Below are 23,480 nucleotides of genomic sequence, written 5' to 3' on the forward strand. Positions count from 1 at the left end.
GCAGGGGAACTTCACACCTCGGCCCCATGCCCTAGCCCTGCCTGGAAGGAGGCAGCTGGCAGGAGTTGGGGAGCAGAAGCAGGGAGGGTGGTTGTCGCCGAGAGTGTGCCTCTGGGTGGAGTGAGCCGAGGATTTAAGAAGTGTCCCCCCAAAGACCCTGCTGCCCTGGGCCCCTCAGCCAGACAGCCACCTCATTGGCATGTCCCTCACATCAGGCATCACTTGGACTGCAGCTCTGAGCGTCTGGAGACAATGCACTGGAAGGCTCTGGGAGCCGTCTGGGAACTGAATTCAGAGCAAGGGGACCCCCAACCCTGGCCCCCAATTTAAGCACCACAGCACCCCACCCACAGCACCCCCTCCTTCTTCTCCCCCAGTCCCCAGGCAGAACTCACTATTTTTAGGAAAAGTGGGATGCTCAGAGCAGGTCCCTGAAAGGAGTCTGCTGCGTGACTCAGCAGAGACAGGAATGTCACAGCACAAGGGCCTGTGCCCGGCACTCGGCCAGCTGGGCCCATTGTGCCCAACACAGCTGCAAGGCGCCCACCCAGAGCCCACGTGGAAAGACCCCCGGAACCAAGGCTGGTGCTGAGAAAACGTGTCTGGCCACAAGAAGACCCCGGCCCTACCATCACACATGTGCCCACACTCACACGTGTACACACATATGCACACTCATGCATTCACATACACACACCTTTACCAGCTGAGCACAGTAAAATTCAGAATCACATACAAACCCTACATCCTGGTTTAAAAGCAACATGAGGAAACCTTCAACATTTCTCTCAGTCCAGGCCCCTGGTTTGTGATTCCTGATCCTTGACTTAGAGGGGCCCAAAGTCCTCCTAGCTACACTGTTCTGCTGCTGCTGCTGGGGGATGACCACGGCTACTGCTGCCAAAGGCAAGCCCAGAATGCCAGGTGCCCACCCAGGTTCTGCTGAGTGATATGCACAGCTGGCTCACACCACGGACATAGCTCCTACCCCCAGCCTTCCAGCAGTCCGTGGATGTGCACATGCACACACATGCACTTGTACACTCTACTCATGTGCACACACAAGCACATGTATGCACTTATACACTCCACCCACATGCACGCACACATGCATGCCCACGCAGGCAATCATACACTCAGCCCATGTGCACATGCATGCACTGTACACTCCGCCCACGTGCACAAACATGCACTTGTACACTCTGCCCATCTGCACGTGCACACACATGCACACGCATGCACCAGTATACTCTGCCCACATGCACATACATGCACGTGCACACTCCATGCACGTTCAGGTGCACATGCATCCACATGCATGCATTTGTACACCAGCCCACATGTACAAGCACACACATGCACATGCACTTGTGTGTTCAGCGCATGTGCACACACACTTGCACACGTGTTTATGCATGTGCAGCCTGTATACACATGATCATGCATGCACATACATGTGCACACAGTCTCTTGAGAGAAGTGGAGGACACTCCAGCGGCTGGAGAGTCAGACACACATAGAGCATGTCCTACAGCTTTAATCCAACCTTTTTTGCCACACACAACCTTTTGTCACACCTTTTTCACCCATAGAGAAGCTAGCATATGTATAACACCCAGGCAGGTGGATAAGGAGAGAGGCGCCGGCGGCTGTCTAGGTATGCCAGTCTCTGAGCACAGATGCTCAGGAGAAATCCTGTCCATATAACATGGCAGTGTCCACAGTGTGGTTGTGAACTCTGTGGGAGGAGAGGGTCTAGCAGTGTGAAGAGAGTGCCAAGTAAGTAGGGATTAGGCCAAGGAAAAAGATGTGTGGTGGAGATTCACTAAGAAAAACTCTAACTAAGGGTGCTAGCTCTTAACAGAGAAGCTCTGATGTGCACTCAGGCGACCCACTGTCACGTGTAAACCCCTCCCCTGCGAGGCCACCCCCTCACAATCAAAGAGAAGGGAAAGTCTCTGCAAAACCCCATCTAGTGGTCCCACCTCCGCAATGGATGCTGGGTCACCATCCTCCCCTCCCTCTTCCCTCCATCAGAGGGGAGCCCTGGGAGCTGCACTCACTGACCTCTGGCACCTTACAGGGGACCCCCCCTCCCTACCCAGGGCTGGGCTGCCTCTCCCCTAGGTGGGGCTGGTGCCCCACCTCCCCAGCACACCAGAGCCCAGGTCTGAGCGCCAGGAGATGTGGGGCTGCCTGTTGGACCGTCCAGAATTCTCAGGCAATCCCCCAGACAGAAAGTGTCACGGTGTTTGTAGGATTACCCTCTCTGTGGGATTAGGTGTAAGGGCCTGCCCCACTGGCTGCCCACAACCCCTATCACAGGCAGAAGCCCCTGAGCTGTGACCCACCTGCTCCCATTCCAGGAGGTCTGATCTTCCCAGGGGTGGGTGGTGGAAGTGCAGGATCTAAGCCAAGGGGGGCAGGCATGGGTGAGTCAGCTGGTGTCCTCCCAGGACTCAGTAATCGTCACTAAGAAAGGCTTTGCTGATGACAGTGTTTGCTGGAAGTCTGCATGCGCCTGGGGACCAGCCACGTCTCCCGGACAGGCAGTGGGACACCATGAGCCTCAGTGAGGAGCAGGTGCAGCAGTTCCTTGACCAGAACCCCAGCTTCACAGACGAGTACTTTGGGAAGAAGCTGAGCCCCGAGAATGTGGCTGGTGCCTGCGAGGATGGGCAGGCAGCAGACTGCACCAGCTTCCGAGAGCTGTGCCAGGTGGAGGAGAGCGCAGCCTTGTTTGAGCTGGTGCAGGACATGCAAGAGAGTGTGAACATGGAGCGTGTGGTCTTCAAGATCCTGCGGCGTCTCTGCACAATCCTGCACGCTGACCGCTGCAGCCTCTTCATGTACCGCCAGCGCAATGGCGTGGCTGAGCTGGCCACGCGCCTCTTCAGTGTGCAGCCGGACAGTGTCCTGGAGGACTGCCTGGTGCCCCCTGACTCTGAGATCGTCTTCCCGCTGGACATTGGAGTTGTGGGCCATGTGGCTCAGACCAAGAAGATGGTGAACATCAAGGACGTGACCGAGGTGGGTTCTGGGCCATGACTGGTGGGTTCGGCAAGGAGTCCCTGCAGGTCCCATGGAATGGGTCAGCCAGCAGGACATGTCAGGACCTCTGCTTTCAGGAGGGAAGTGAGGTGGGCTGGGCCAGAGCTTGCAGAAAGGAAGGGAGCCAGCCTTGAGCTGGCTGGGAGAGTGATCAGGGCAGGCCCTGCTGCCCCCTTGACCCACAGGTCCCAGGATGGAGGATTGGAGAGAAAGGGTCAGAGCAGGGGCTGGAGCAAAGGCCAAGAAAGGAAGGGCCAATGGACTCCAGAACCCAAAATGCACAACCCCATATGAGACCATGCTGCTTCCTGGTGCAGGCAAGTTTGGGGGTTTGGGAGAAGCAGCAGGGAGACCAGGGCTGATCCAGGCTGAGTGGGAAGGATTGATGGCAGTGCATTGAGATTCAGGAGGCCAGGGTCTTGATGGGTTGGGAGGAGGCGGGAAGGGTATGGAGATAGTTCACTAGGAGTTCAGGAATCCTGGGGTGGACACCAGGGTGGGTGGGGCTAGGGGGATGGAGGTACCTGCTGGATGTGTGTGTGAGGGACAGAGGACCCCAAGGTGAGCATGGGGATGAAGGGCTCCAAAAAGAAGGCGAGGGAGGCGGCTTCTGGGGGAGAACAGGAGCCACTGGCTTCTCCCCTCCTCTCCCTTCCCCGCCTCTGAAAGGGGGAGGCATTAGCCCTGAACTGGATCAGCCCCTTCCACTTTCTGTGAAGGAATCCAGAAGGGATTGCCCCCAGGATGGGCTTCTCCTAAAACAGTCACCATCTCCTAGTCCCTGGAGACAAATAGACACGTGCACATCCCCCAGGCCCTCTGGGGCCTGGGAAGGAAGTGATTGCAATCCTCTTAAATTTATCTGCTCTAAACAACCCTGGGTCCAGCGACCTGAATATAGTAATCTCTGGGATTAGCTTCATCTTCACTCCATTTTAAGAAACAGGTCACCCCATGCATCTGAGTATTGGTAGCCCGAGCTCGCAGGAAGAGAAGGGATCCAGCAGCTGGGAGAGGTGTAGGGGGGTGTGCACTGAGGGACTTCCACAGCCCCTTCTCTCCCTTTATCTTGTCCCCTCCCTTCTCAGAGTCTGGGTGGACCCCTCAGCCCCCAGGGGTCTATCCTCCGGCTAACCACCAAGCCTGTGCTGTGTGAGGTCAGGTTCAGGTGGTAGGGCTGTTCTAGGTCCTGTGCCCTTCCCATCCTTGAGGCCTTGACCTCTCGAGACTCTTCCACCTCTATCAGGACAGCCCACTCTGATCTCTCCCCAGTGGACGAGGGGCACAGTGTTGACCTCAAGCCTCGGGGCTCTGCTGGGTCTTGTTTATCTCAGATGCAGTGGAACCGACAACAGAATCAAATCAACCAAAAAGCAAGTTTCCGCTAAGTGGGGCACAAAGACCTAAGTATTGCACGTGTCAGGCTCCTGGACTCATCCTATCTTCAGAGGGGAAACTGAGGCAGAGCGCCTTGTTCTGTCTGAGACTCCAGCACCTTCCTCCCTCGATTAGAAGAGCATGGGGGCTGCTTCTGGAGAGAAGTATGTGCCTGGGGGACGTGGCTTCCTCACAGGCAGCACAGAGGAGAACACCAGGGGTTGCCTCATCACCCTACCACCACCTCGCAGCTCTTAAGACCCCTGAGGGCTCATGGCAAGGCAGCTAGGCCGAAGGCCCTGAGAGGCCGGGGAGGGGACACAGCTCAGCCATGGTCCCCAAGCTGCTGAGCAGGACCGGACCCAGGTCCTGGCTCTGTGGTAGTGTCTGACACCCCTCCAAAGAGCTGTGAGCCCAGAAACAGCCCATCATGAGGGTCCTGCATGTCTCAAAGGCGTCCAGACCTCAGTTGTATCAGGCAGCTCTTGTGGGATCAGAAGAGGCTGGACTGTCACTGGGGACGCAGCTCTGTGGGGCAGCTCAGGGACTCAGCCCAGCTCAGAGGAGGGGGGAGGGTAGCAGCACCAGGCTGACCCTGCAGAACACATATAAGCCAACAGGTGTGTGGGTGCTGCAGGTGACAATGATGAGGGTCTAGGCAGTGGGGCCAGGGCTGGGGGCACTTCAGAGCAGTCACAGGACCCCTAGACTTACTGAAGCTGGGGGGAGGGAGGTGCCAAGGTGACAGCAGGGCCTTTTCCATGGGGTGGTGGGTGGGTTGCAAGCCCTGGAATGGGGGCACAAGAGAGCAGATGTTTTGTGAATGAGGCTTAAATGCAATGGGCCTGGGGTTGTTCCTACTCTGACACTGTGGTTCCAGGGCTTCTGGGAGTGGGAATGTTGCCCACTGCCTCCAAGGTGGTTGGGGCTCTGAGTGGGGCTCTGGGACTGCAGGGTCTGAATCAGGAGAGAAGTCAGGTGGGAGCCTTGATACGGAGACAGCAGAGTAGAAAATGCAGGGAGGGTCCTGAAAAGGCACAGGGGACAAGGGTGTGGAATGCAGGGGATCCCAGCCCTTGGGTGACTCTGTTCAGAGAGCACAGCTCCTGGCCAGAACCTGCTCTGGACCTTCCCAATGCTCCCTTCACCGTGCATCTAGGGTGTGAGGGCTGCTGAGCTGCTCCAGACACACCAAGAGGCTCCAGCCATGGGCCATGGGGTGAAGGCCCAAGGGTGGCGGGAGCAAGAGGGGCTGTGCAGTAGGGCGTGGGACACCTGGGAGCAGGGGGCACCGTGCAGGACCCCAGATGGGAGCAGCTGAAGGGCAGGAAGGAAAGTCTGGGGCAGAGCTGAGGGCCTGCCAGGAGACCGGGCTGCACAGCCGAGACACAGAACCCCAAAGTGGCAGGGGCCAGGAAGATGACCAGAGAGCACAAACGTGGAACATGGGCATAGGAAACAGCCCTGAAACATGCCTGCGCTCAGCCATTGAGTGAGGCGGCGAGACAGGGCCCCGTGCAAGCTCTCACTTTATGCCACAGAACCGGGTGCCTGCTGCCGCCTCCGGGAATCCCGTATGGATTTCCCTTTGATGCCAGGTGCCCTATGGCAACAGGTGGTGTGATCAGGCAGGAGAGGAACAGGGACAAGTGGGCGCTGGACACACACATCCCTTCACGAGAGCATGGACTGCTCTTGTCCCCAGCAGGCTTCCTCTGACCTCCCATTGGCCTGAACTCTGGCCCAGCTGCCCATGCAAGGGAGGCTGGAGAGTGGACGGAAAAGAGCTCCTTCAACAACAAATAATCATCACAGATGTAGGCAGAATTTAAAGGGTTTTTCTCACTCAACCCAAGCTGACCAGTGAGGAGAGGGGCACAGGCCCATCCCGTCCTTTCCCGTCCTTGCTGGAGGTCCAGATCTCCAACCCAGGCGGTCCAACTCTGCTGTCCCCCACAGCTCTGCAAAGGGTCACTTTGGCCTCATGTAAATAAATAGCAGCGCCCAGGAAGTAGGAGGCTGGAGCTAGAGTCACATCCACCCCGAAGGGCAGAGTCCTAGTCACCAGAAGGGGCCTCATCCTGGTAACACTGCATCCCCTGGGCCTATTCCCTCTAGAGGCAGAACTTAAGAGCCCCTCAACCAGTCCCCCATCAAGGAGAGGCCCAGGAAACAACTCTGAGACTAGCAGGACCTGCCCTGAAAACCACAAGTGGGCAGATATCTAATCACGTAGGCAACAGGCCTCACAGAGAAGACACTCGTTGGAGCACAGCTCCAGGAAACCTGCAGAGGACCCTCCACCCTTACTCAAACTAACCCTTTATTCAGCCAACACACTTTTGGCCTATGGGGGCTGACTGCAGGGCAGGTGAAGGCAGGAGAGGGAAACCTGAACTAAGAGACAGGTAAATGGGTGATTCCAGAGGTACCCAAGAGGCTGGCTTGGCCAGAGGACAGTCGATGTGGGAAGACCCAGGACTGCCACAGCCCAGGCCTTGTGAGGACTCAGCAGAGTCTGTGATCCAGAGCTAGGGTTAGTGGCTCCGATGGGGGGATCCACTCAGGCCTCTAACCCCCCACTTGGAGCCACAAGGACAGGCCACGAGCCATGTGCTCTTACACTGCCTGGGCTCCTGATGCCTGGCGCAGGGCCACCAGGGGCTCAGCACTGGCCTGGGCGGTGGCCTGGAGCTTAACCCTGCCCCCACCGGGGACGGGGAAGCCCGGGCTCTCCAGACTGACGACCTCTCTTTCCTCTCCTCTTGCTACGCAGTGTCCCCACTTCAGCCCCTTTGCGGATGAGCTGACCGACTACGTGACGAAGAACATTCTGGCCACGCCCATCATGAACGGCAAAGACGTTGTGGCTGTCATTATGGCTGTGAACAAGCTTGACGGCCCATGTTTCACAAGTGAAGATGAAGATGTGAGTGTTGGGGGCCTTCTGAGCCTGCAAGCCCCTGTGCGTGGGCCACCTCTGTCCCTGGGTCTGTCCTGTGCCTGGTGGCACGTGTGTGTTTTCCCGGCATCTGTGTGCACACCTCTCCTCAGCTTAGCTCCCTGAGCTCATCTCTGTGTCCCTTTTACACGTCTGTATGTCTCCTCACGTGTACGGGCCCACGCATGCTGACATCAGTATCCTGTCCAGGCAGCTGGGCGCCTCTCCAGCCTTGCACACCTGGGCACCTGCTAAAAACCAGGTTTTCTAACTGCTGTTGGTGTGATGTCTGTTTCAGGTCTTCTTGAAGTACCTGAATTTTGGCACCTTAAACCTGAAGATCTACCACCTGAGCTACCTGCACAACTGTGAGACACGCCGCGGCCAGGTAACTGCCCCGCCCCAGCCCACCCTCAGGGACATCCGAGTGTGTCCCTGCCCCTGTGCCAGTCTCTCTGGACAGAGACAATATGGTGTTTAGCCTGGGGGGCTCAAGACCCGCAGCTGCAGGGCTTCCTGTGGCTTTTCATGGCTGTGGTGTGATGTTGCCAGGGTGCCCGCTGCCGGGAGACAGTGTTGTGAGGACCATCGTGCAGCTGGGACCCAAGGAGAGGTTGGCTCTCTTATCCCTTCTGCTCACCCTGACTCGCTCCCAACCCAGGTGGTGTGGGCACCTGCAAATGCAGCAGACACCACTCCTTAGAAGCTGCAGCAGACCCTCTTCGGGAGGGGCTGGGGTGAATGACGAATGGGCAACGGGGACAGAGGTTCTGCCACCCGGCGGCAGAATCCACTGGGGGGTCACCTGCCGTAAACTTGCTTGAAATGATGAGAGGTTCCTCTGCTTGTGTCAGCATCTACAAAGGCTATTTGGGTTCCTCCTCCTGACCCACCAGCTATGGAAGAAGCAGCCTAAGACGGGGATCTGGGATCCCCTGAGGGTATCTTCTGACTGTAGGCCAGCCCCACTGACTGGGAAAGAAAATAAAAGCCTGAGAACGATACCTCCCACAAGTCATGGCTGTGCAGCAGGGGCAGTAGGAAGACCCTTGGGGGAGGACAAGAGGGTACCCTGAGCAGAGGGAAGAACATGGCCTGAGGCCTTGGAAGAAGTGCTGGCACAGCTGGGGGTTGGTCAGGCAGGGCTCGGGGCCAAGTAGGGAGCAGAGAAGGGCTGTGAGGCTGGCCCGACACATGAGACTGGTTTCTAGAAAGGACCCCAGGTGCACTGTTCTTTTTAAGAAGAAGTCACTGTGAGCCCCACGCTGCAGGAACAGGGTTCTCTACCAGAAATGTGTCTCCTTTCACACTTCTAAGAGTTTATATTATCATTTGTTTACATCCCTCTGGAGTCATGGGTGTTTAGGTTATAACCTTGGTCAACTTGATTGATTTTATTGTTCAGTGTGTTCTGACTGTAGCCATTCTCAGGCCACCTAACAAAACCCATCAACCCCATCACTCTGGGGTGTTTTCTGTGTGTTTCATTGGCGGATGGGTGAATTTGCTAGTTTCCAGGGTGGGGGGTGTTGAACACTCCGTACTTTCTGGCACAACCAGACACTTCAGACTCACTTGTATATTTCCCGTCTGGCCCTGGAATTAGCAGTTCCCCAAGGAGCCCGCTGCTCTAATTGGGGAGTGGTCTTAGAAGCAGAGATCTGGGCACTAGGTATGTTCTTGGCTACTGGGGTGTACATATGAGCCTGTGCGTGGACACATCTGCAAATAGTTCTACACATAAGCACAAATCCACAGAAGTTAGACTTGCCTTCTTGCTGGTGTTACCAACATGATCTGTCACCCCACGGATCATTCTGGCTTCCCCACTTGCTAGGATGCAGGTCTGCACTCTGACAGTGAGACCCCTGGCTCCCCTCCTCCACCACTCATCCACATCACAGTTCAGTCCCAGTGTGGGCACAGCAAGAACAGAACCGCTAGCCCATCCCCCACTGGAGAGAGTTTTATCAAGCAGAGGACAGTGTTTACAGGCAACCCCTTTTCTCGTTAGTCTTAAAGACTCTTCTCATTTCCAAAAATGCTTCAGTCAGCCCCTTTCCCCCACCTCCTTCAGTGAGGTGGTTCCAAGTGTACAGTTTAGTTCTCTAGTCAGAGTCTGCATTCTTTCGTGGAATCTCCCAGCCTGCTAAAGGATGGTCTCCTTGCGGCACCGTAGCGTCTGTTGTTCATGCAGTAAACATCTACAGACCTAACAAATGCATCATGACAGGTCTACACTGTTACAGTACCCTGCAGAATAATTTCACTGCCCTAAAATTCCCCTGTGCCCCACCCACTCGTCTCTCCCTCCCCACCACGGAGCTGCTGGGAGCCACTGATCCTTCTGCTGCCTCCATTGGTTTGCCTTTTCCAGAATGTCATAGAGTGAGAACCATGCAGTGTGTAGCTGTTTCAGATCGACTTCTTTCCCTTAGTAAGATGCATTTACAGCTCCTCCATGTCTTGTTATGGCTTGATAGCTCATTTCTTTTTAGAGCTGAATAATATTCCATTGTCTGGATGTATCACATTCGCCTGTGAAAGGAGATCTTGATTGCTCCGGTGTGGGGCAATTTATGAATAAAATTTCTATAAACATTTGTGTGCAGGTTTGTGTGTAAGTTTCAGTTCAGGCAAGTATATACCAGATATATATATATCATGTCATCTGCAAGAGGTGTAGCTGCTGGATGATACGGTGTAAGTGTATCTAACTTTCTGAGAAACTGCCAAAAAGCAACTGTGTCATTTTGCATTCCATCGATAATGAATGAAAATTCCGATGGCTCCGCAACGCAACCGCAACCTCAACCTCGTCAGTTTTTGGTACTGTCAGTTACTTGGATTTTAGTCATTCTAATTGATGTATCTGATTTTTGTTTTAATTTACAATTCCCTAATGATGCATATTATTGCACATTTTTTCAGATACTTATCTCCCATCTGTATCTTATTCTTTGGTGAGGTGTCTGTTCACATCTTTACCCATTTTTAAATTAGTTTTCTGTTTCCTTATTGTTTACAGTTTTTGTAGTTTTTAGATACAAACCCTTTACTGGATGTGTGTTTTGTAAATATTTTCTCCAAGGATATAACATGTTTCCTCATTCTCTTAACAGTGCATATGGGAAAACAAAAGTTTTAAATTTTAATGAAGTCCACCTTACTAACTTTTCCTTCACAAAGTGTAGTTGCATCTTCAAACTCATTACCATAACCATCAAAAGATGGACGAGTGGATAAAGTAGATGTGAGACAGATATAATAGAATATGATTCAGCCTTTAAAAAGAATGAAATCTTGCCACTTGCGGCAACATGTGTGGAGCTAGAGAGTATAACCCTAAACAAAGTCAGTCAGACAAACACCATAGGATTTCACTCGTATGTGGAATTTAAGAAGCAAAACAAACAAGCAAAGGGGAAAAAAAACAAGAAACAGACTCTTAACAATAGAGAACGCACTGACTGTTGCGGGGGTGGGGGCGGCGAAACAGGTGATAGGGACTAAGGAGGGCGCTTGTGGTGACAGCTTCTGGTGTCGTGAGGAAGTGCTGGGTCACTGTATTGTGCACCTGAAACTAACACAGCACTGGGTTTCACTAACTGGAATCAAAATAACAACTTCTTTTAAAAATCTCATCACCAAACTCAAGGTCATCCAAATTTTCTTCCATGTCATCTTCTAGGAGTTTTATAGTTAGGTCTATGAGTTAGTATTTATGAAAGCTGTAGGGTCTGGATTTAGATACACTTGTTTGCATAGGGATATCAAATTTGCAAAACTATCCTTTCTCCACCAAATTGCCTTTATTTCTTCATCACACTGCAGCTGTGCAAGTCTGTTTCTGGGTTCTTGATTCTGCTTTATTGATCTATGCATCTATGTCTTCACTAATACCATAGTGTCTTGATCATTATAGCTTTGTAGTCTTGAAATCAGAAATATCAATTCTCCAACTTTTTTTTCTGCAGTATTATGCTGGTTATTCCATGGGTCGGGGGAGGTGCCTTTCCGTATAAACTTTAAAATCAGTTTGCCATACGAACGAAATAGATTGCTGGTATTTTAATTGGGACTGCATTTGTTAATTTGTACCTAAGCATTTTCTTTTTATGCTAATATAAGTGGTTTTGCGTTCTTAATTTCAAGTTCCAATTATGTATTGCTGATATAAAGAAAAGTGACTGACTTTTGTATGTTACCCTTGTATCCTCTGACCTTAAAACAATTATTTATTAGTTCCAGGAAGGTTTTTTAAATTGATTCCTTGGTATTTTCACATAAACAATCATGTCATCTGTAAGCAAAGACCGTTTTATTCCTTCCTTCTCAATCTATCTACATAGTATTTCTTCTTATGTTATTGTACTTGCTCAGAATTCCAGTACAATGTGGATAGGACTGGTGAGAGGGGACATCCTTGACATATTTCCAATATTAGGAGGGAAACATCTAGTTTCTCACCGTTAAGTTTGATGCTTGCTGAAGGGTTTTGTAGGATTTTCATCTAGCTAAGGAAGCTTATTTCTATTTGGCAGAGTTTTTATTCTGAATGATTGTTGGATTTTTATAAAATACTTTTTCTTCATCAATTGATATGAACGTGTTATTTTTCTTCTTTAGCTTATTGACGTGGTGGATTATACTGATTTTCAGATGTTGAGCCAGCCACGTAGACCTGAAATAAGTCATACTTACTCATGGATTATACTTATTTTTATACTTTATTGGATTGGTTTTGGTAATATATTTTTTAAAGATTTTATTTATTTATTTGACAGACAGAGATCACAAGTAGGCAGAAAGGCAGGCATAGAGAGAGACAGGGGGAAGCAGGCTCCCCGCTGAGCAGAGAGCCCGATTCGGTGCTTGATCCCAGGACCCTGAGATCATGACCCAAGCTGAAGGCAGAGGCTTAACCCACTGAGCCACCCAGGCGCCCTGATACAAAAATTCTTAATAAAATATTACCAAAACCAGGGGCGCCTGGGTGGCTCAGTGGGTTAAAGTCTCTGCCTTCAGCTCAGGTCATGATCCCAGGACCCTGAGATAGAGCTCTGCAACGGGCTCTTTGCTCAGCGGGGAGCCTGCTTCCCCCTCTCTGCTTGCTTCTTTGCCTACTTGTGATCTCTCTCTGTGTCAAATAAATAAATAAAATCTTTAAAAAAAAAAAAAAAGAATTTCTGCAAATGCCCATATGAGATTTTGGTCTGTAGTTTTTCTTTTTTGTGATGTCTTTATCTGGTTTTGGTATTAGGTCATGCTGGCCTCATAGAATGGGCTAAGGAAGAGTTCCCTCTGCTTCTATTTTTTGAAAGAGATTGTGAATTTGACATAATTTCTTCTACCTATGTTAAGTAGAATTCACCAATGAGTTCATCAAGGAAGGGTGCTTTCTTCATGGAGGATTATTAATTATTATTCCAATATCTTTAATACATACAATTCTGTTCAGATGATTCTATTTCACCTTATATGGGTGATGATAGTTTGTGTCTTTGAAAGCATTGAAAACTTCACTTTATCTAAGTTGTTACCTTTGGGGCTTAGTGTTGTTCTCAGTGTTTATCTTTTTCCTTCTGCTTGCTTTAGGCTTAAATTGATTTCCCTTTTCTAGTTTCCTGAAATTAGACTATTGATTTTGGATCTTGCTTTTCCTCTACTCTGTTCACTTGATGTTGTCAGCATGCCTCTAAGCTCCACTTTCACAGCATCCCACAAACCTCAACAAGCTGTATTTTTGTTTTCATGTACTTCAAACTCTTTATAAATTTCCTTGGAGACTTCTTCTTTGACCCATGTATTATTTAGAAGAGTTCTGTTTCATATATTTTGGAATTTTCCAACTACTTTCTGTTTAATTTCTGATCTCTAGTTTAATTCTACTGTAGTATGATAATACAAAGATATGTTTTATGGCCCAGAATATGGTCTATTTTGGTGAGTGCTCCATGTGACCATGAAAGAACATATATTCTGCTGTTTTTGGATGCAGAGGTCGTACTGATTTCCTGCCTGCCGGATCTACCAGTTACTGAAAGAAGAGCATGAAAGTCAGCCGACTAGTGGGCTTATCTCTTTCTTCCTCAAGTTCTATCAGTGTTTGCTTCATGTAATTTGATGCTCAATAGTTAGGTTCATACACACTAAAGATGTTATCTCCTTGGAGAAATGACCCCCTGTATCGTTATGTAATGTCCCTTTTTACCCCGATAATGTTCCTTCTTCTGAAGTGTGCTTTGTCTACAACTGATAACAGCCATTGCAGGTTTCTTTTGATTGGTGCTAGCATAGTATATATTTCTCCTTCTCTTTACTGTTTTCCCAATTATTTTTATTGTGGTAAAATACACCTATATAAAATTTACTATCTTAACCACTTTTAAGTCTACAGTTCAGTGGTATTAAGTGCATTCATATTGTGTAACCATTACACCATCCATCTCTAGAACTCTTTACATATTCCCAAGCTAAAACTCTAGCCTCATTAAATACTAACTCCCCAGTCCCCTTGTCCACAGCTCCTGGCACCCATCATTCTACTTTCTGCCTCTGTGATTCTGATTGCTCGAAGTACCTCATATAAAGGGAATCATACAGTACTCATCCTTTTGTAACTGGATTGTTTCATTTAACATAAAGTCCTCAAGGTTCATCCATTTTGTAGCAGGTGTCCAAATTTCTTTCTTTTAAGAATGAATAATATTCTGTTATCTGGAGAGACCACATTTTGCTCTCCTTTTATCCATCAATGTACACTTGGGTTGCTTCCACATTTTAACTATTGTGAATAACACTGTTATGAATATGAGTGCACAAACATCTCTTTGAGATCCCACTTTCAGTTCTTTTGAGTACATACCCAAATGTGGAATTGCTGGGTCATAGGGTAGATCTATTTTTAATTTTTTGAGGAACTTTCATACTGTTTTCCACAGTGACTGCACCATTTGCTGTTTTCGCCAACCATGCCCAGCGTTCCAATTTCTCCACATCCTTCCCAACACTTGTTATTTCCTGGGTGTTTTTATAGTAGCCATACTAATGGGTATGAGGTGGTGCTTTATTGTAGTTCTGGTTTGCATTGCCCCAGTGATTAGTAATATTGATCATCCTTTCATGTGAGTATTGGCCATCTGTGTATCTTCTTTGGAATGTCTATTATAGTCCTTTGCCCATTTTTTAATCTGGTTATTTGGTTTTTTGTTGTTGAGTTTTAGGGATTCTTTACATAGTCTGCATATTCACCCCTTATGAGATATATAATTTAAAAATATTTTCTCCCATTCTGTGGGTTGCCCTTTTACCTTTGATGCCCAGAAGTTTTTAATTTTCAGAAAACCCAATTTATCTATTTTTTTTTCTTTTGTTGACTGGGTCTTTCTTGCCCTACCCAAGAAACCATTGCCAAACCGTGTCAAGAAGCTCTTGTCCTATGTTTTCTTTTAAGAGTTTTATAGTTATAGGTCTTATAGGTCCTTCATTCATTTTTAGTTAATTTTTGTAAATAATGTGAGTTAAGGATCTACTTCAATTCTTTTGCACAGGGATATCCAGTTTTCCCAACACCATTTGTTCAAAAACTAACTTCCCCCCCCCCTGAATGATCTCGGAGCCCTTGTTGAAAATCATTTGACCATTTATGTGCGGGTTTATTTTTAGACTCTCTGTTCTATTCCATTGATCTATTTGTCTGTCTTGATGCCAGAATCACATTGTTTTGATTAAGGTAGCTTTGTAACCAGTCTTGAGTTCAGGAAGTATGAGTCCTCCTCTTTGTTCTTCTTTTCCAAGATTGGTTATTCAGGGCCCTTGAGATTCCATATGCATTTTAGGATTTTTTTTTTATTCTGAAAAAACATCATTGAGATTTTGATAGGGATTACATTGAATCTCTAGGTCCCTTTGGGTGATATTGATATTATAACAACAATATTAAGTCTTCCAATTCATGACTAAGGACTGTCTTTCTGTTTATTTATGCCTTCTTTAATTTATTTCAGCAATGTTTTCTAGCTTTTGTTGTTATAATAATGCTAGCTTTTATAATTGCCCATCTTTTTACTTTTATTAAAATCTTTATTTCTTGGGTGCCTGGGTGGCTCAGTGGGTTAAGCCGCTGCCTTCGGCTCAGGTCATGATCTCAGGGTCCTGGGATCGAGTCCCGCATCGGGCTCTCTGCTCAGCAGGGAGCCTGCTTCCCTCTCTCTCTCTCTGCCTGCCTCTCTCTCCATCTACTTGTGATCTCTCTCTGTCAAATAAATAAATAAAATCTTTTTAAAAAAAAGGTTTAAAATCTTTATTTCTTTATATATCTGTAAGTCCCTTTCTTGTGTCCATCATTTCCACTGCAGGACTCCCTTTCACACTTCTTGCAGGGCAGGTCTTGACCAATGCACTCAGCTTCTATTTACCTGGGAATGTCTTCATTTCTCTCTCAATTTCGAACAGTTTTTTTTTTTTAATTTTAGCACTTTGTTAATATCAACCCATTATCTTCTGACCTCCAGACAAGATTCCTGATGAGAAATCTGCAGACAGCCTTAGTGAGGATCTCTCATATGTGACAAGTCACTTTTCTCACTGTTTTCAAGGTTTTCTTTGTCTCAGCTTTCAACAGTTTGATTATAATGTGTCTTGGTGTGTGTTGAGCTTCTTGGGTGTTGATATTTATGTATTTCATCAAATTCAGGGAGTTTCCTGTCATTTTTCTTCAAACACCCTCTCTATATATCCCTCTGACGTGGCAGGGTCTAGCCCACCTCCCTTGGGGCTGATGTCCTGAGTTGTTCTCGTTCTGTCTGTCCCTGCTCTGTAGGCCCCTCTACTCCCAGGAATGGATAATGCAGCTTCCTCTCAGTCAGGCCCCTTAACTTGGTTGTTGTGTGGACATTTCCCCAGTTCTTATCAGCAGCATCTCCAAAACAGTGACTTCAGGCCAGGATTCAAAGCCCATCCCAAGCATCCCAGGTGTGGGCCTTAGAGAGGCAAGTCTGGGAGCGTTTTCTTGGCTCTGTCCTACCACACACACTTCTCCCCCATGTGGTATTGCCCAGAGGTCCCCAGGGCAGTTCCGTCCAGGAAAGTCACCTGGGGAAGCCAGGTTTTTAATTCTCTGCCTGTTGTGTCACTGAGCCTCCACTTCCCTCTCCAACTACCCCCCGCTTGACTGCTCCCCTTTATAGACACAAATCAGGGCCCAGTCTGCCAAGATCATGGACGCATCTCAGGATCCTTCTCCTTCTGCACCTTGTCAAGCCCACCCCCACTCAACAGTCAGAGCCCTACTTTGAAAACTTAGGTCATGTCACTGGGTGGCCTCAGGGACTCCCCTGCAGTCCTCTTCCCCTGCTTCTGTCTCTCCCCACCCTCTGCTCCATCCCAGCTATTGTCCCCCATAGCCATTGTCTGCTCTTATATCTGCAGGTCCCTCTGCCAAGAACGCTGTTTCCACACACCGGTGGCTCCTCTGCAGACAGATCTCCCCTGCCCTGAGTATCCCTGTTCAAGCCCCACATTCCCTACCTAGACCTGCCTCCTATATTTCCTTTGTATTCCCTACATCTCCACGTAACAAGCCATCTGGCAGTTCATGCTGCTCATGTTTTAGATCCCCCTGCCCCCACCTAGAAGTGAATTCTAAAACTCAGGGATTTTTGTCTGTTCTGTTGTCTAGCTATCCCAGATCTAAACCAGGTAATAAAGATCATTCCAGGAAGTGAACTGCCAAAGCTTAGGGAAAACAGACTGTCTGGAAACGCATTGTTTCCTGTTGCTCAGACCACACACGTGTATAGACGTACTTGAAGTGAGAGCTCCACCGTGGATGTACATGTCTAGTTGTGTGCTTTGATTTCCTACTCTGACATCACCTAGTCCAGGTAGAAAGCTGTTTCTGATACCTCACACTGTGAGCAACATTTTTAAGAACCCTAATTAATTTGCACAAAGCATGGGGCTCTACTTCACAATCCTTTTTTTTTTAGAGAGGTAGATCTACCTTTTTCTCCAAAGAGACCAAACTTCAGCCAGTGACTAGAGACTGGCACCCAAACTGCTTCCAGTTAAGCCTGGTCCCTGGTCCTTTCTTTCTCTGAATTGTGCTGCAGTAAAGCAGGCATCTGGGAATTAAAGCAGTCCTCCAGCACAGCTTGTCCCCGCCCTCCTCAAACCTCAGCAGCTTTCCAGGGTCCTAACAACCCCTCAACAGGGCTATAGTCCCTCAGACCAGCCCTCCATCCTCCAGGCAAGACCTACTGACCACCCTTCTTGCAGGCTCCACTCAGGGGCTCCTGTCAATCCCTTCCTGAAAGAAGCTAAGCTGCTTTGGTCAGAGGCAACAGAAGCAACAAGGTAAACATTAGGTTTGGCTAGGGATGTTGGAATTTCTCCCTGATCTACTGCAATCAAACTGACCCGTTTTAGCTGAATGATTCCCACTGCCCAACAGTCCAGATTGCACCAAAAGCTAGATGAAGGGCCCCATTGGTCAGGACTCTGGCCTCTCTGACCTTCTAGGCTGCCTGTGTGACCATGGCCTGCTGGCTCAGTGTGAAGACCAGAGTCCTGTCCCCTCCCAGGGCAGGACAGTTTCCGAAGGCCATAGAGACAGCATGCATGCTCAACTGCTGGCCTCATATTCTTGTCATGTGGACAAGTGGAAACACTCAGAAGTCAGAGCATGTGGGTCAGAAAACAACAAGGAGGGGCTGGCAGGCCTCTCTACCTTGGGCAGTACCAGCTGGCTTTGTCGTGAAGGCCCCACTGTGGTGTTACTGGACACAGAGTTGGGAAGAGATGCACCAGAGTGCAGATCATCTTTCCACCATAAATAACCCAGGAGCATGGATAACGTTGAACTATAGTGAAATAACAAGGAAACAATGAGGGTGCATATTTATACCCTTGTCTTAATATAATTTTCCTAATTTTTAAGCTCACATCATTTAACTTTAATAATGGCTGGGTTAAACGACTGGCCCTCAAAATTCCTGACGGTTGGACAACCAGCTCTCAGGAGCTCAGTAAGAGCTCTGGGAGCCAAGGCCAACTGCAGTTCACCAGGCCACCTTTCCTGTGTGCCCCCACAGACCCCAGGCATCCTGACACCGCCCACCTGGAATGTGAGTGTCCGGTTGGGCCTTGCAAGGCCAGCCTTCCCTTCCAGAGGCTTTGCAGGCCTCTGTGTTATCTGTCCCCAAATGCAATTGGATACCCCTTATTTCTAAAGTCACCAGGGGAGCCCTCACCATTATCCCAGGTTTCCCATTTTGAAGCATGAATCTGTGAAAGGCAACACCTCAGCATCCAGCTGACCATGGCTCCTGGTCACTCAAGCACCTAGTGTTTGGTTCACATCACAAGTGCTGGCACTGGTGTGCTGTGTGCTGAGGACAGCAGATACAGGCTTAAGGTCAAGAAGGGGTAACCACTCCCCAGGGAGTGGTCAAAGTCCAGAAAATGAGGTGTGAGTTACACTCTAAAAGAGGGGACAGGGAAAGGCAGAGGCCCCTGCCGAGCCACACAAGGTCCTAGACCGACTCAACAAATTTCCTCTATTTTAAAGATGAGATTTTACTTAAGAATCTGAGTTTCTAACTTCTCTTGAAAATCTGAGGCCAGGGATACCTGGGTAGCACGCTCTTAATTTCAGTTCAGGTCTTAATCTCAGGGTCGTGAGTTCAAGCCCCACGTCGGGCTCCACACTGGGTGTGGAGTCTGCTTAAGAAACAAGGAAGGAAGGAATGGAGAAAGGGAGGGAAGAAGGAAGGAAAAGAGAAAGGATGGAAGGAAGGAAGGAGGAAGGGAAGCTTGAGGCCCACCCCCTGACCCTTATGGCTGCTCCTTGAGGGTCCTGTTCTGCTAATCTCAAGCAAGCAACATGGAGGATGTCAGCCAGGGTCAAGGACCTCTGGTCTGGAGTCTGGGGCAGGGGGAGGCTGTCCTAGGAATGGGATGAGTAGGAGCAGACTCAGAAGGTCCCAGGTTGCAAGGGTGTCCAGGAGGCCCAAAGCACTGGAGATTCAGGAAGAACCACCCCAGAGTGACCTAGGACAGGCACTGCATGAAGATGCCTAGATGAAGCCCCAGAACACTCCAGAGCCGGAGCTCAGAAGAGCCTGGCAGGGACGGGGAGGGTGTTGTGCTGACCGGGTGCTCTAAATCCTGACGACCCAGGTGCGTGCTGACATGAAAATTCATCCAGCTGTGTTCCACCTCACTTGCTCCCTGTGTGCGCCAGACTCAACTCAGAAAGCTAAAAAGGAAACAGGAAGAATAGAGGAAGGGCAGAGGCCCTCGGTGAGCCAGGCTGCCTGACATCAGACCCACTGAGCTCCAAGTTCCTCAGGGCCAAATGAGAACCTATTTTGGAGAAAAGACGAGCGCGTGATGACTAGTCCCTGGTCTGATGGGAGAAGGGGAGGCTTAGGGTGTGACAAGAGGTGCTCTGCCAGGAGGGAAGGACGGGACGAGGTGGGGGGTCAGGAAGAGTCTCCCTTACGTGTTGTGCTATGAGGTACAAGGCCTCCTCCTCCCCATTGTCTTCCTCCTGGGGGACAGGCTTTGGACACCAAAGTATTCAGGCGGCTCAAAATTTAGATGTGCTGCCCAGACACACACCCCTTCCCTGCACTCAGCAGGACCAAGAGATCTCCAGCTGTCCCAGATATCTCTAAGCAGCTGGCCTCCCTTCATTCTTACTGCTCTGGTGTGTGTTCTGGTCCTAACCAGGGCTTTGTACACAGGGGGAGCTCAGGGAGTAACTGTGAGTTAGACACACAGATGATTAACACATTCATATGCACACTCATACGCATACTCACACATGGGACTCCTAAAAGCCACATACTCTTCTGACAGCCCGACTCCTATTCCACCATTCTTCCCAGCATCCTGAGAGAAAAACATCATTATACCCATTTTACAGGTGGGGAGACTGAGGTCTGGAAGTTAGCCGACCTTCCTAAGGTCACAGAGCTGAAAAGAAGCAGACCAGCACCCTTACTCACTAGGTGTGGAGAAAAAGAGTAAAGAGTTCTGTATCCAAGCCATTAGCCAGGGAGGACTGGGGCACTAAGCCAGCAGCTCAAAGGTGAAGGAGACACAGGGCAGTGCATGAGTGAACACCGAGTCCTGCCCTCCCCTGCTGTGCATGTCCAGCTGTCAAAAGTGGCATGTGGCTCCAGGACCTGGAATTCAGACTGTCTGCCTTAGAGCTTCGAACCTCACAGCCTTCCCTGCAGTCAGCAAACACACAGGTGTGAGGTACTCTGCTAACCATGGAAAAGCTCCACCTCATGGAGCTAGTGGTGGAGTGGGGAGACAATGAGACTGTGCCTCTATGAGGTCAGAATGAAATAGGGTGTTGTAAGGATCAGGTTTGGCAAGTGTTCAGGACAGTTATTCCGAAGATGACTTTAGACTAAGACTCAAAGATGAGGAAGTTCTGGAATGAGTGCTGTGAAGGCAGAGGACAGACCTTGTACAAAGGCCCTGTGGTCAGTCAGAGTGAGTGCTTATGGCACATGGGAGTGCCTTGCAGACTGATGGACAAAGACGGGGCAGGGCCAGGCTACCAGGAAATCCTCCTCCACCAATGGAGAGTGGTGGGTGGGAAGAGGTCTCCGTGAGCCTTGTGCTCTAATGGAGAGCATTAGAATTAAGCTGCCTGCTGGTGAGAGCACTCCAGGGCAAGTGGTGTCTCCAGAGCCCATTCCTATCTGTGACAGCAAAGGGTGGGCAGCTGCAGAGGGCCTGAGAGGGGCTGGCTGGAGGGGAACCATGCAAAGAAGAATCATGGTGGCAGGGAAGTCTTGGTACCAAGGAACACTTAATACAGGCCAAAAGATACATGAGGTTGTGAGTAGTGCAGCCTGAAGGCAACTGTCTTTGGGCAGTGGCTGAGGAAACTGAGAAACTTGAGCCAGGCAGGTAAGGGGAGAGCCTCAGGGAGTTCCTCTGAGCTTGGCCAGTGAGACTGGACAGCAGCCTGGTGTTCAGTTGTGAGTCAATGTCCTGGGAAGGGTCCGGCCAGGGCCTCATGGAGCATGTCAATGAACTATCACTCTCAACTCATTCCGTGGCATCCAAAATGCAATGAATCCGTGCTCTCAAACCCAGCTTCTCAAGGCTGATTAGGGAAGGCAGGTTGGTTAGAGTTTTGCCTTTAAATTTTAATGCATTCACTCTTTCACTCACTAACCTAGCCTAAGGCCAGCACCAGACAGTGAGTGACAATGATGTAGCCAAAGCTTGGAGGCTTTACCTTCCAAGAGGTTTCAGGGCACCTGGGTCAAGGAGCAGGTAGTCATGTGCTTGGATGAAACCATGGGTGATGGGACTCTGTGGAGATGCTATCGGAAGGGTACCATCAGCAGTGTCCCTCTGGAGCTCTGTGGTCAGTTGCATGTGTACATGTGTGTTGGGTATCACACAGGTGTTGGGGGTGTGTATGGCTACAGGCTCACAGCTGTGCCCCCCAGCTGCTGCTGTGGTCACATAGGGGTGTGTGTGTGTGTGTGTGTGTGTGTGTGACCATAGGCCCACAGGTATCCCCGCCTCATGTGCTGCTATGGTCACACATGTGGGGAGAAGGGGTGGCCACAGGCTCACAGATGTCCCCCCCCCAGGTGCTGCTGTGGTCATATAGGTGTGGAGGGTGAGGAGTGGCCACAAGCTCACAGGTGTGCCCCCCCAGCTGCTACTGTTGTCACCCAGATGTGGAGGGCCGCAAGTTCACAGGTGTCCCCCCCCCCAGGTGCTGCCGTTGTCACCCAGGTGTGTTTGTGTGGCCACAGGCTCACAGCTGTGCCCGCCCCCAGGTGCTGCTGTGGTCAGCTAACAAGGTGTTTGAGGAACTGACAGACATCGAGAGGCAGTTCCACAAGGCCTTCTACACTGTGCGTGCGTATCTGAACTGTGACCGGTACTCAGTGGGCCTCCTGGACATGACCAAGGAGAAGGTGAGTCCTCAGTTCTCCACAGGACTCCTGGCCAGCCTTGTCCTGCTCCTGTGAGGGCTCACTAACTCTGTCCCTTCTCTTCTCTGCTCAGGAATTCTTTGACGTGTGGCCTGTGCTAATGGGAGAAGCCCAGCCATACTCAGGCCCACGCACACCCGACGGCCGTGTGAGTCATGGTGGAGGGGGGACAAACCAAGCCCATGTATCTTGGTTTCCCTGGCTCCAACTACAACTCCAGAGTGGGGAAGGGACTTGTGCCAACCTGACCAAGGGTGGGAGAGGGAGGGCTACAGGAAGGATGTGGGGCTGTGGGGACAGATGGTTGGGGGCCAGCTGGCTACCTGACTGCTATGGAGGGCAGTCGCTGAGTGTTTGTCTGCTGTCCCCAGTGACTCCAGACCATGCTCTGGGGCCAGGTTGGGGTGGGTGCAGATCTCCTGATGGGGTTATCAGCCCAGTGAGAATGACCAGCAGCTGCCCCACCCTTAAATCACTGGAGCACCTCCCGTGTGGAACCATGTATACATGTGTGTGCACATGTGGGTGCACACCTGTGTGCATGGGCAGGAGAAAGGCAGTGTCAAAAGGGCATGGGAGCAGGGGCAGATACCTCTGTCACTATTGTACACCCAATCTGGCACACACTACCCCACCTGGCCATGCTTCAGTCTTCCCACCAGTCACATGGGGCTGATAACTGGGCCTTCCTCACAGGATTGTGGGTCCAGTGTGTAGAAGAGTCCCTGTTCATGGCTTGGCTGTGACCATGACTTGCCACAGTTGAGTGTTTGTGTGTCTGTGTATGTGTGTACTGGCCTGGGTGGGTTGCGTGCATACATTTGAAGGGGTCCCGGACCTTGTTTGTGTGTGGGCTTGAGTGGGACACAGACAGAATGAGGACGAATGCAAACCAAATGTGTATTGTGTGTTCCATGAGTGTCAGTGATGGTCTGTGTGTATGTACATAGAGTGCATGTGAGGTTGTGTGTAACTGTATGGGTGTGGGGTTGTGAACACATGTGTGCACATCCATGTGTTCACGTGAGGTTGTGTGTAACTGTGTGGGTGCACGTGTACATGTCCATGTGTGCATGTGAGGTTGCATGTAACTGTGTGGGTGTGAGCACATGTGTGCATGTCCA

At 49.9% G+C, this 23,480-nt stretch overlaps 1 protein-coding gene across 2 annotated transcripts in view; it reads left to right on the forward strand.

Moving 5' to 3' along the window:
- The first annotated feature begins 2,562 nt into the window (after nucleotides 1-2,562).
- Nucleotides 2,563-23,480, forward strand: part of PDE6B (phosphodiesterase 6B) — a 32,239-nt gene continuing 11,321 nt past the window's right edge. For both annotated transcript variants that reach the window (XM_004772362.3, XM_004772363.3), the window contains exons 1-5: nucleotides 2,563-3,030; nucleotides 7,205-7,357; nucleotides 7,668-7,757; nucleotides 22,198-22,338; nucleotides 22,430-22,504. In XM_004772362.3, coding sequence (XP_004772419.1) covers nucleotides 2,563-3,030; nucleotides 7,205-7,357; nucleotides 7,668-7,757; nucleotides 22,198-22,338; nucleotides 22,430-22,504 — 927 coding nt within the window. The remainder of the gene's footprint in view (nucleotides 3,031-7,204; nucleotides 7,358-7,667; nucleotides 7,758-22,197; nucleotides 22,339-22,429; nucleotides 22,505-23,480) is intronic.

The sequence above is a fragment of the Mustela putorius genome, unplaced genomic scaffold (genome assembly GCF_011764305.1).
Source record: "Mustela putorius furo isolate JIRA1106 unplaced genomic scaffold, ASM1176430v1.1 tig00000083_pilon_pilon_pilon, whole genome shotgun sequence".
NCBI lineage: Eukaryota > Metazoa > Chordata > Mammalia > Carnivora > Mustelidae > Mustela > Mustela putorius.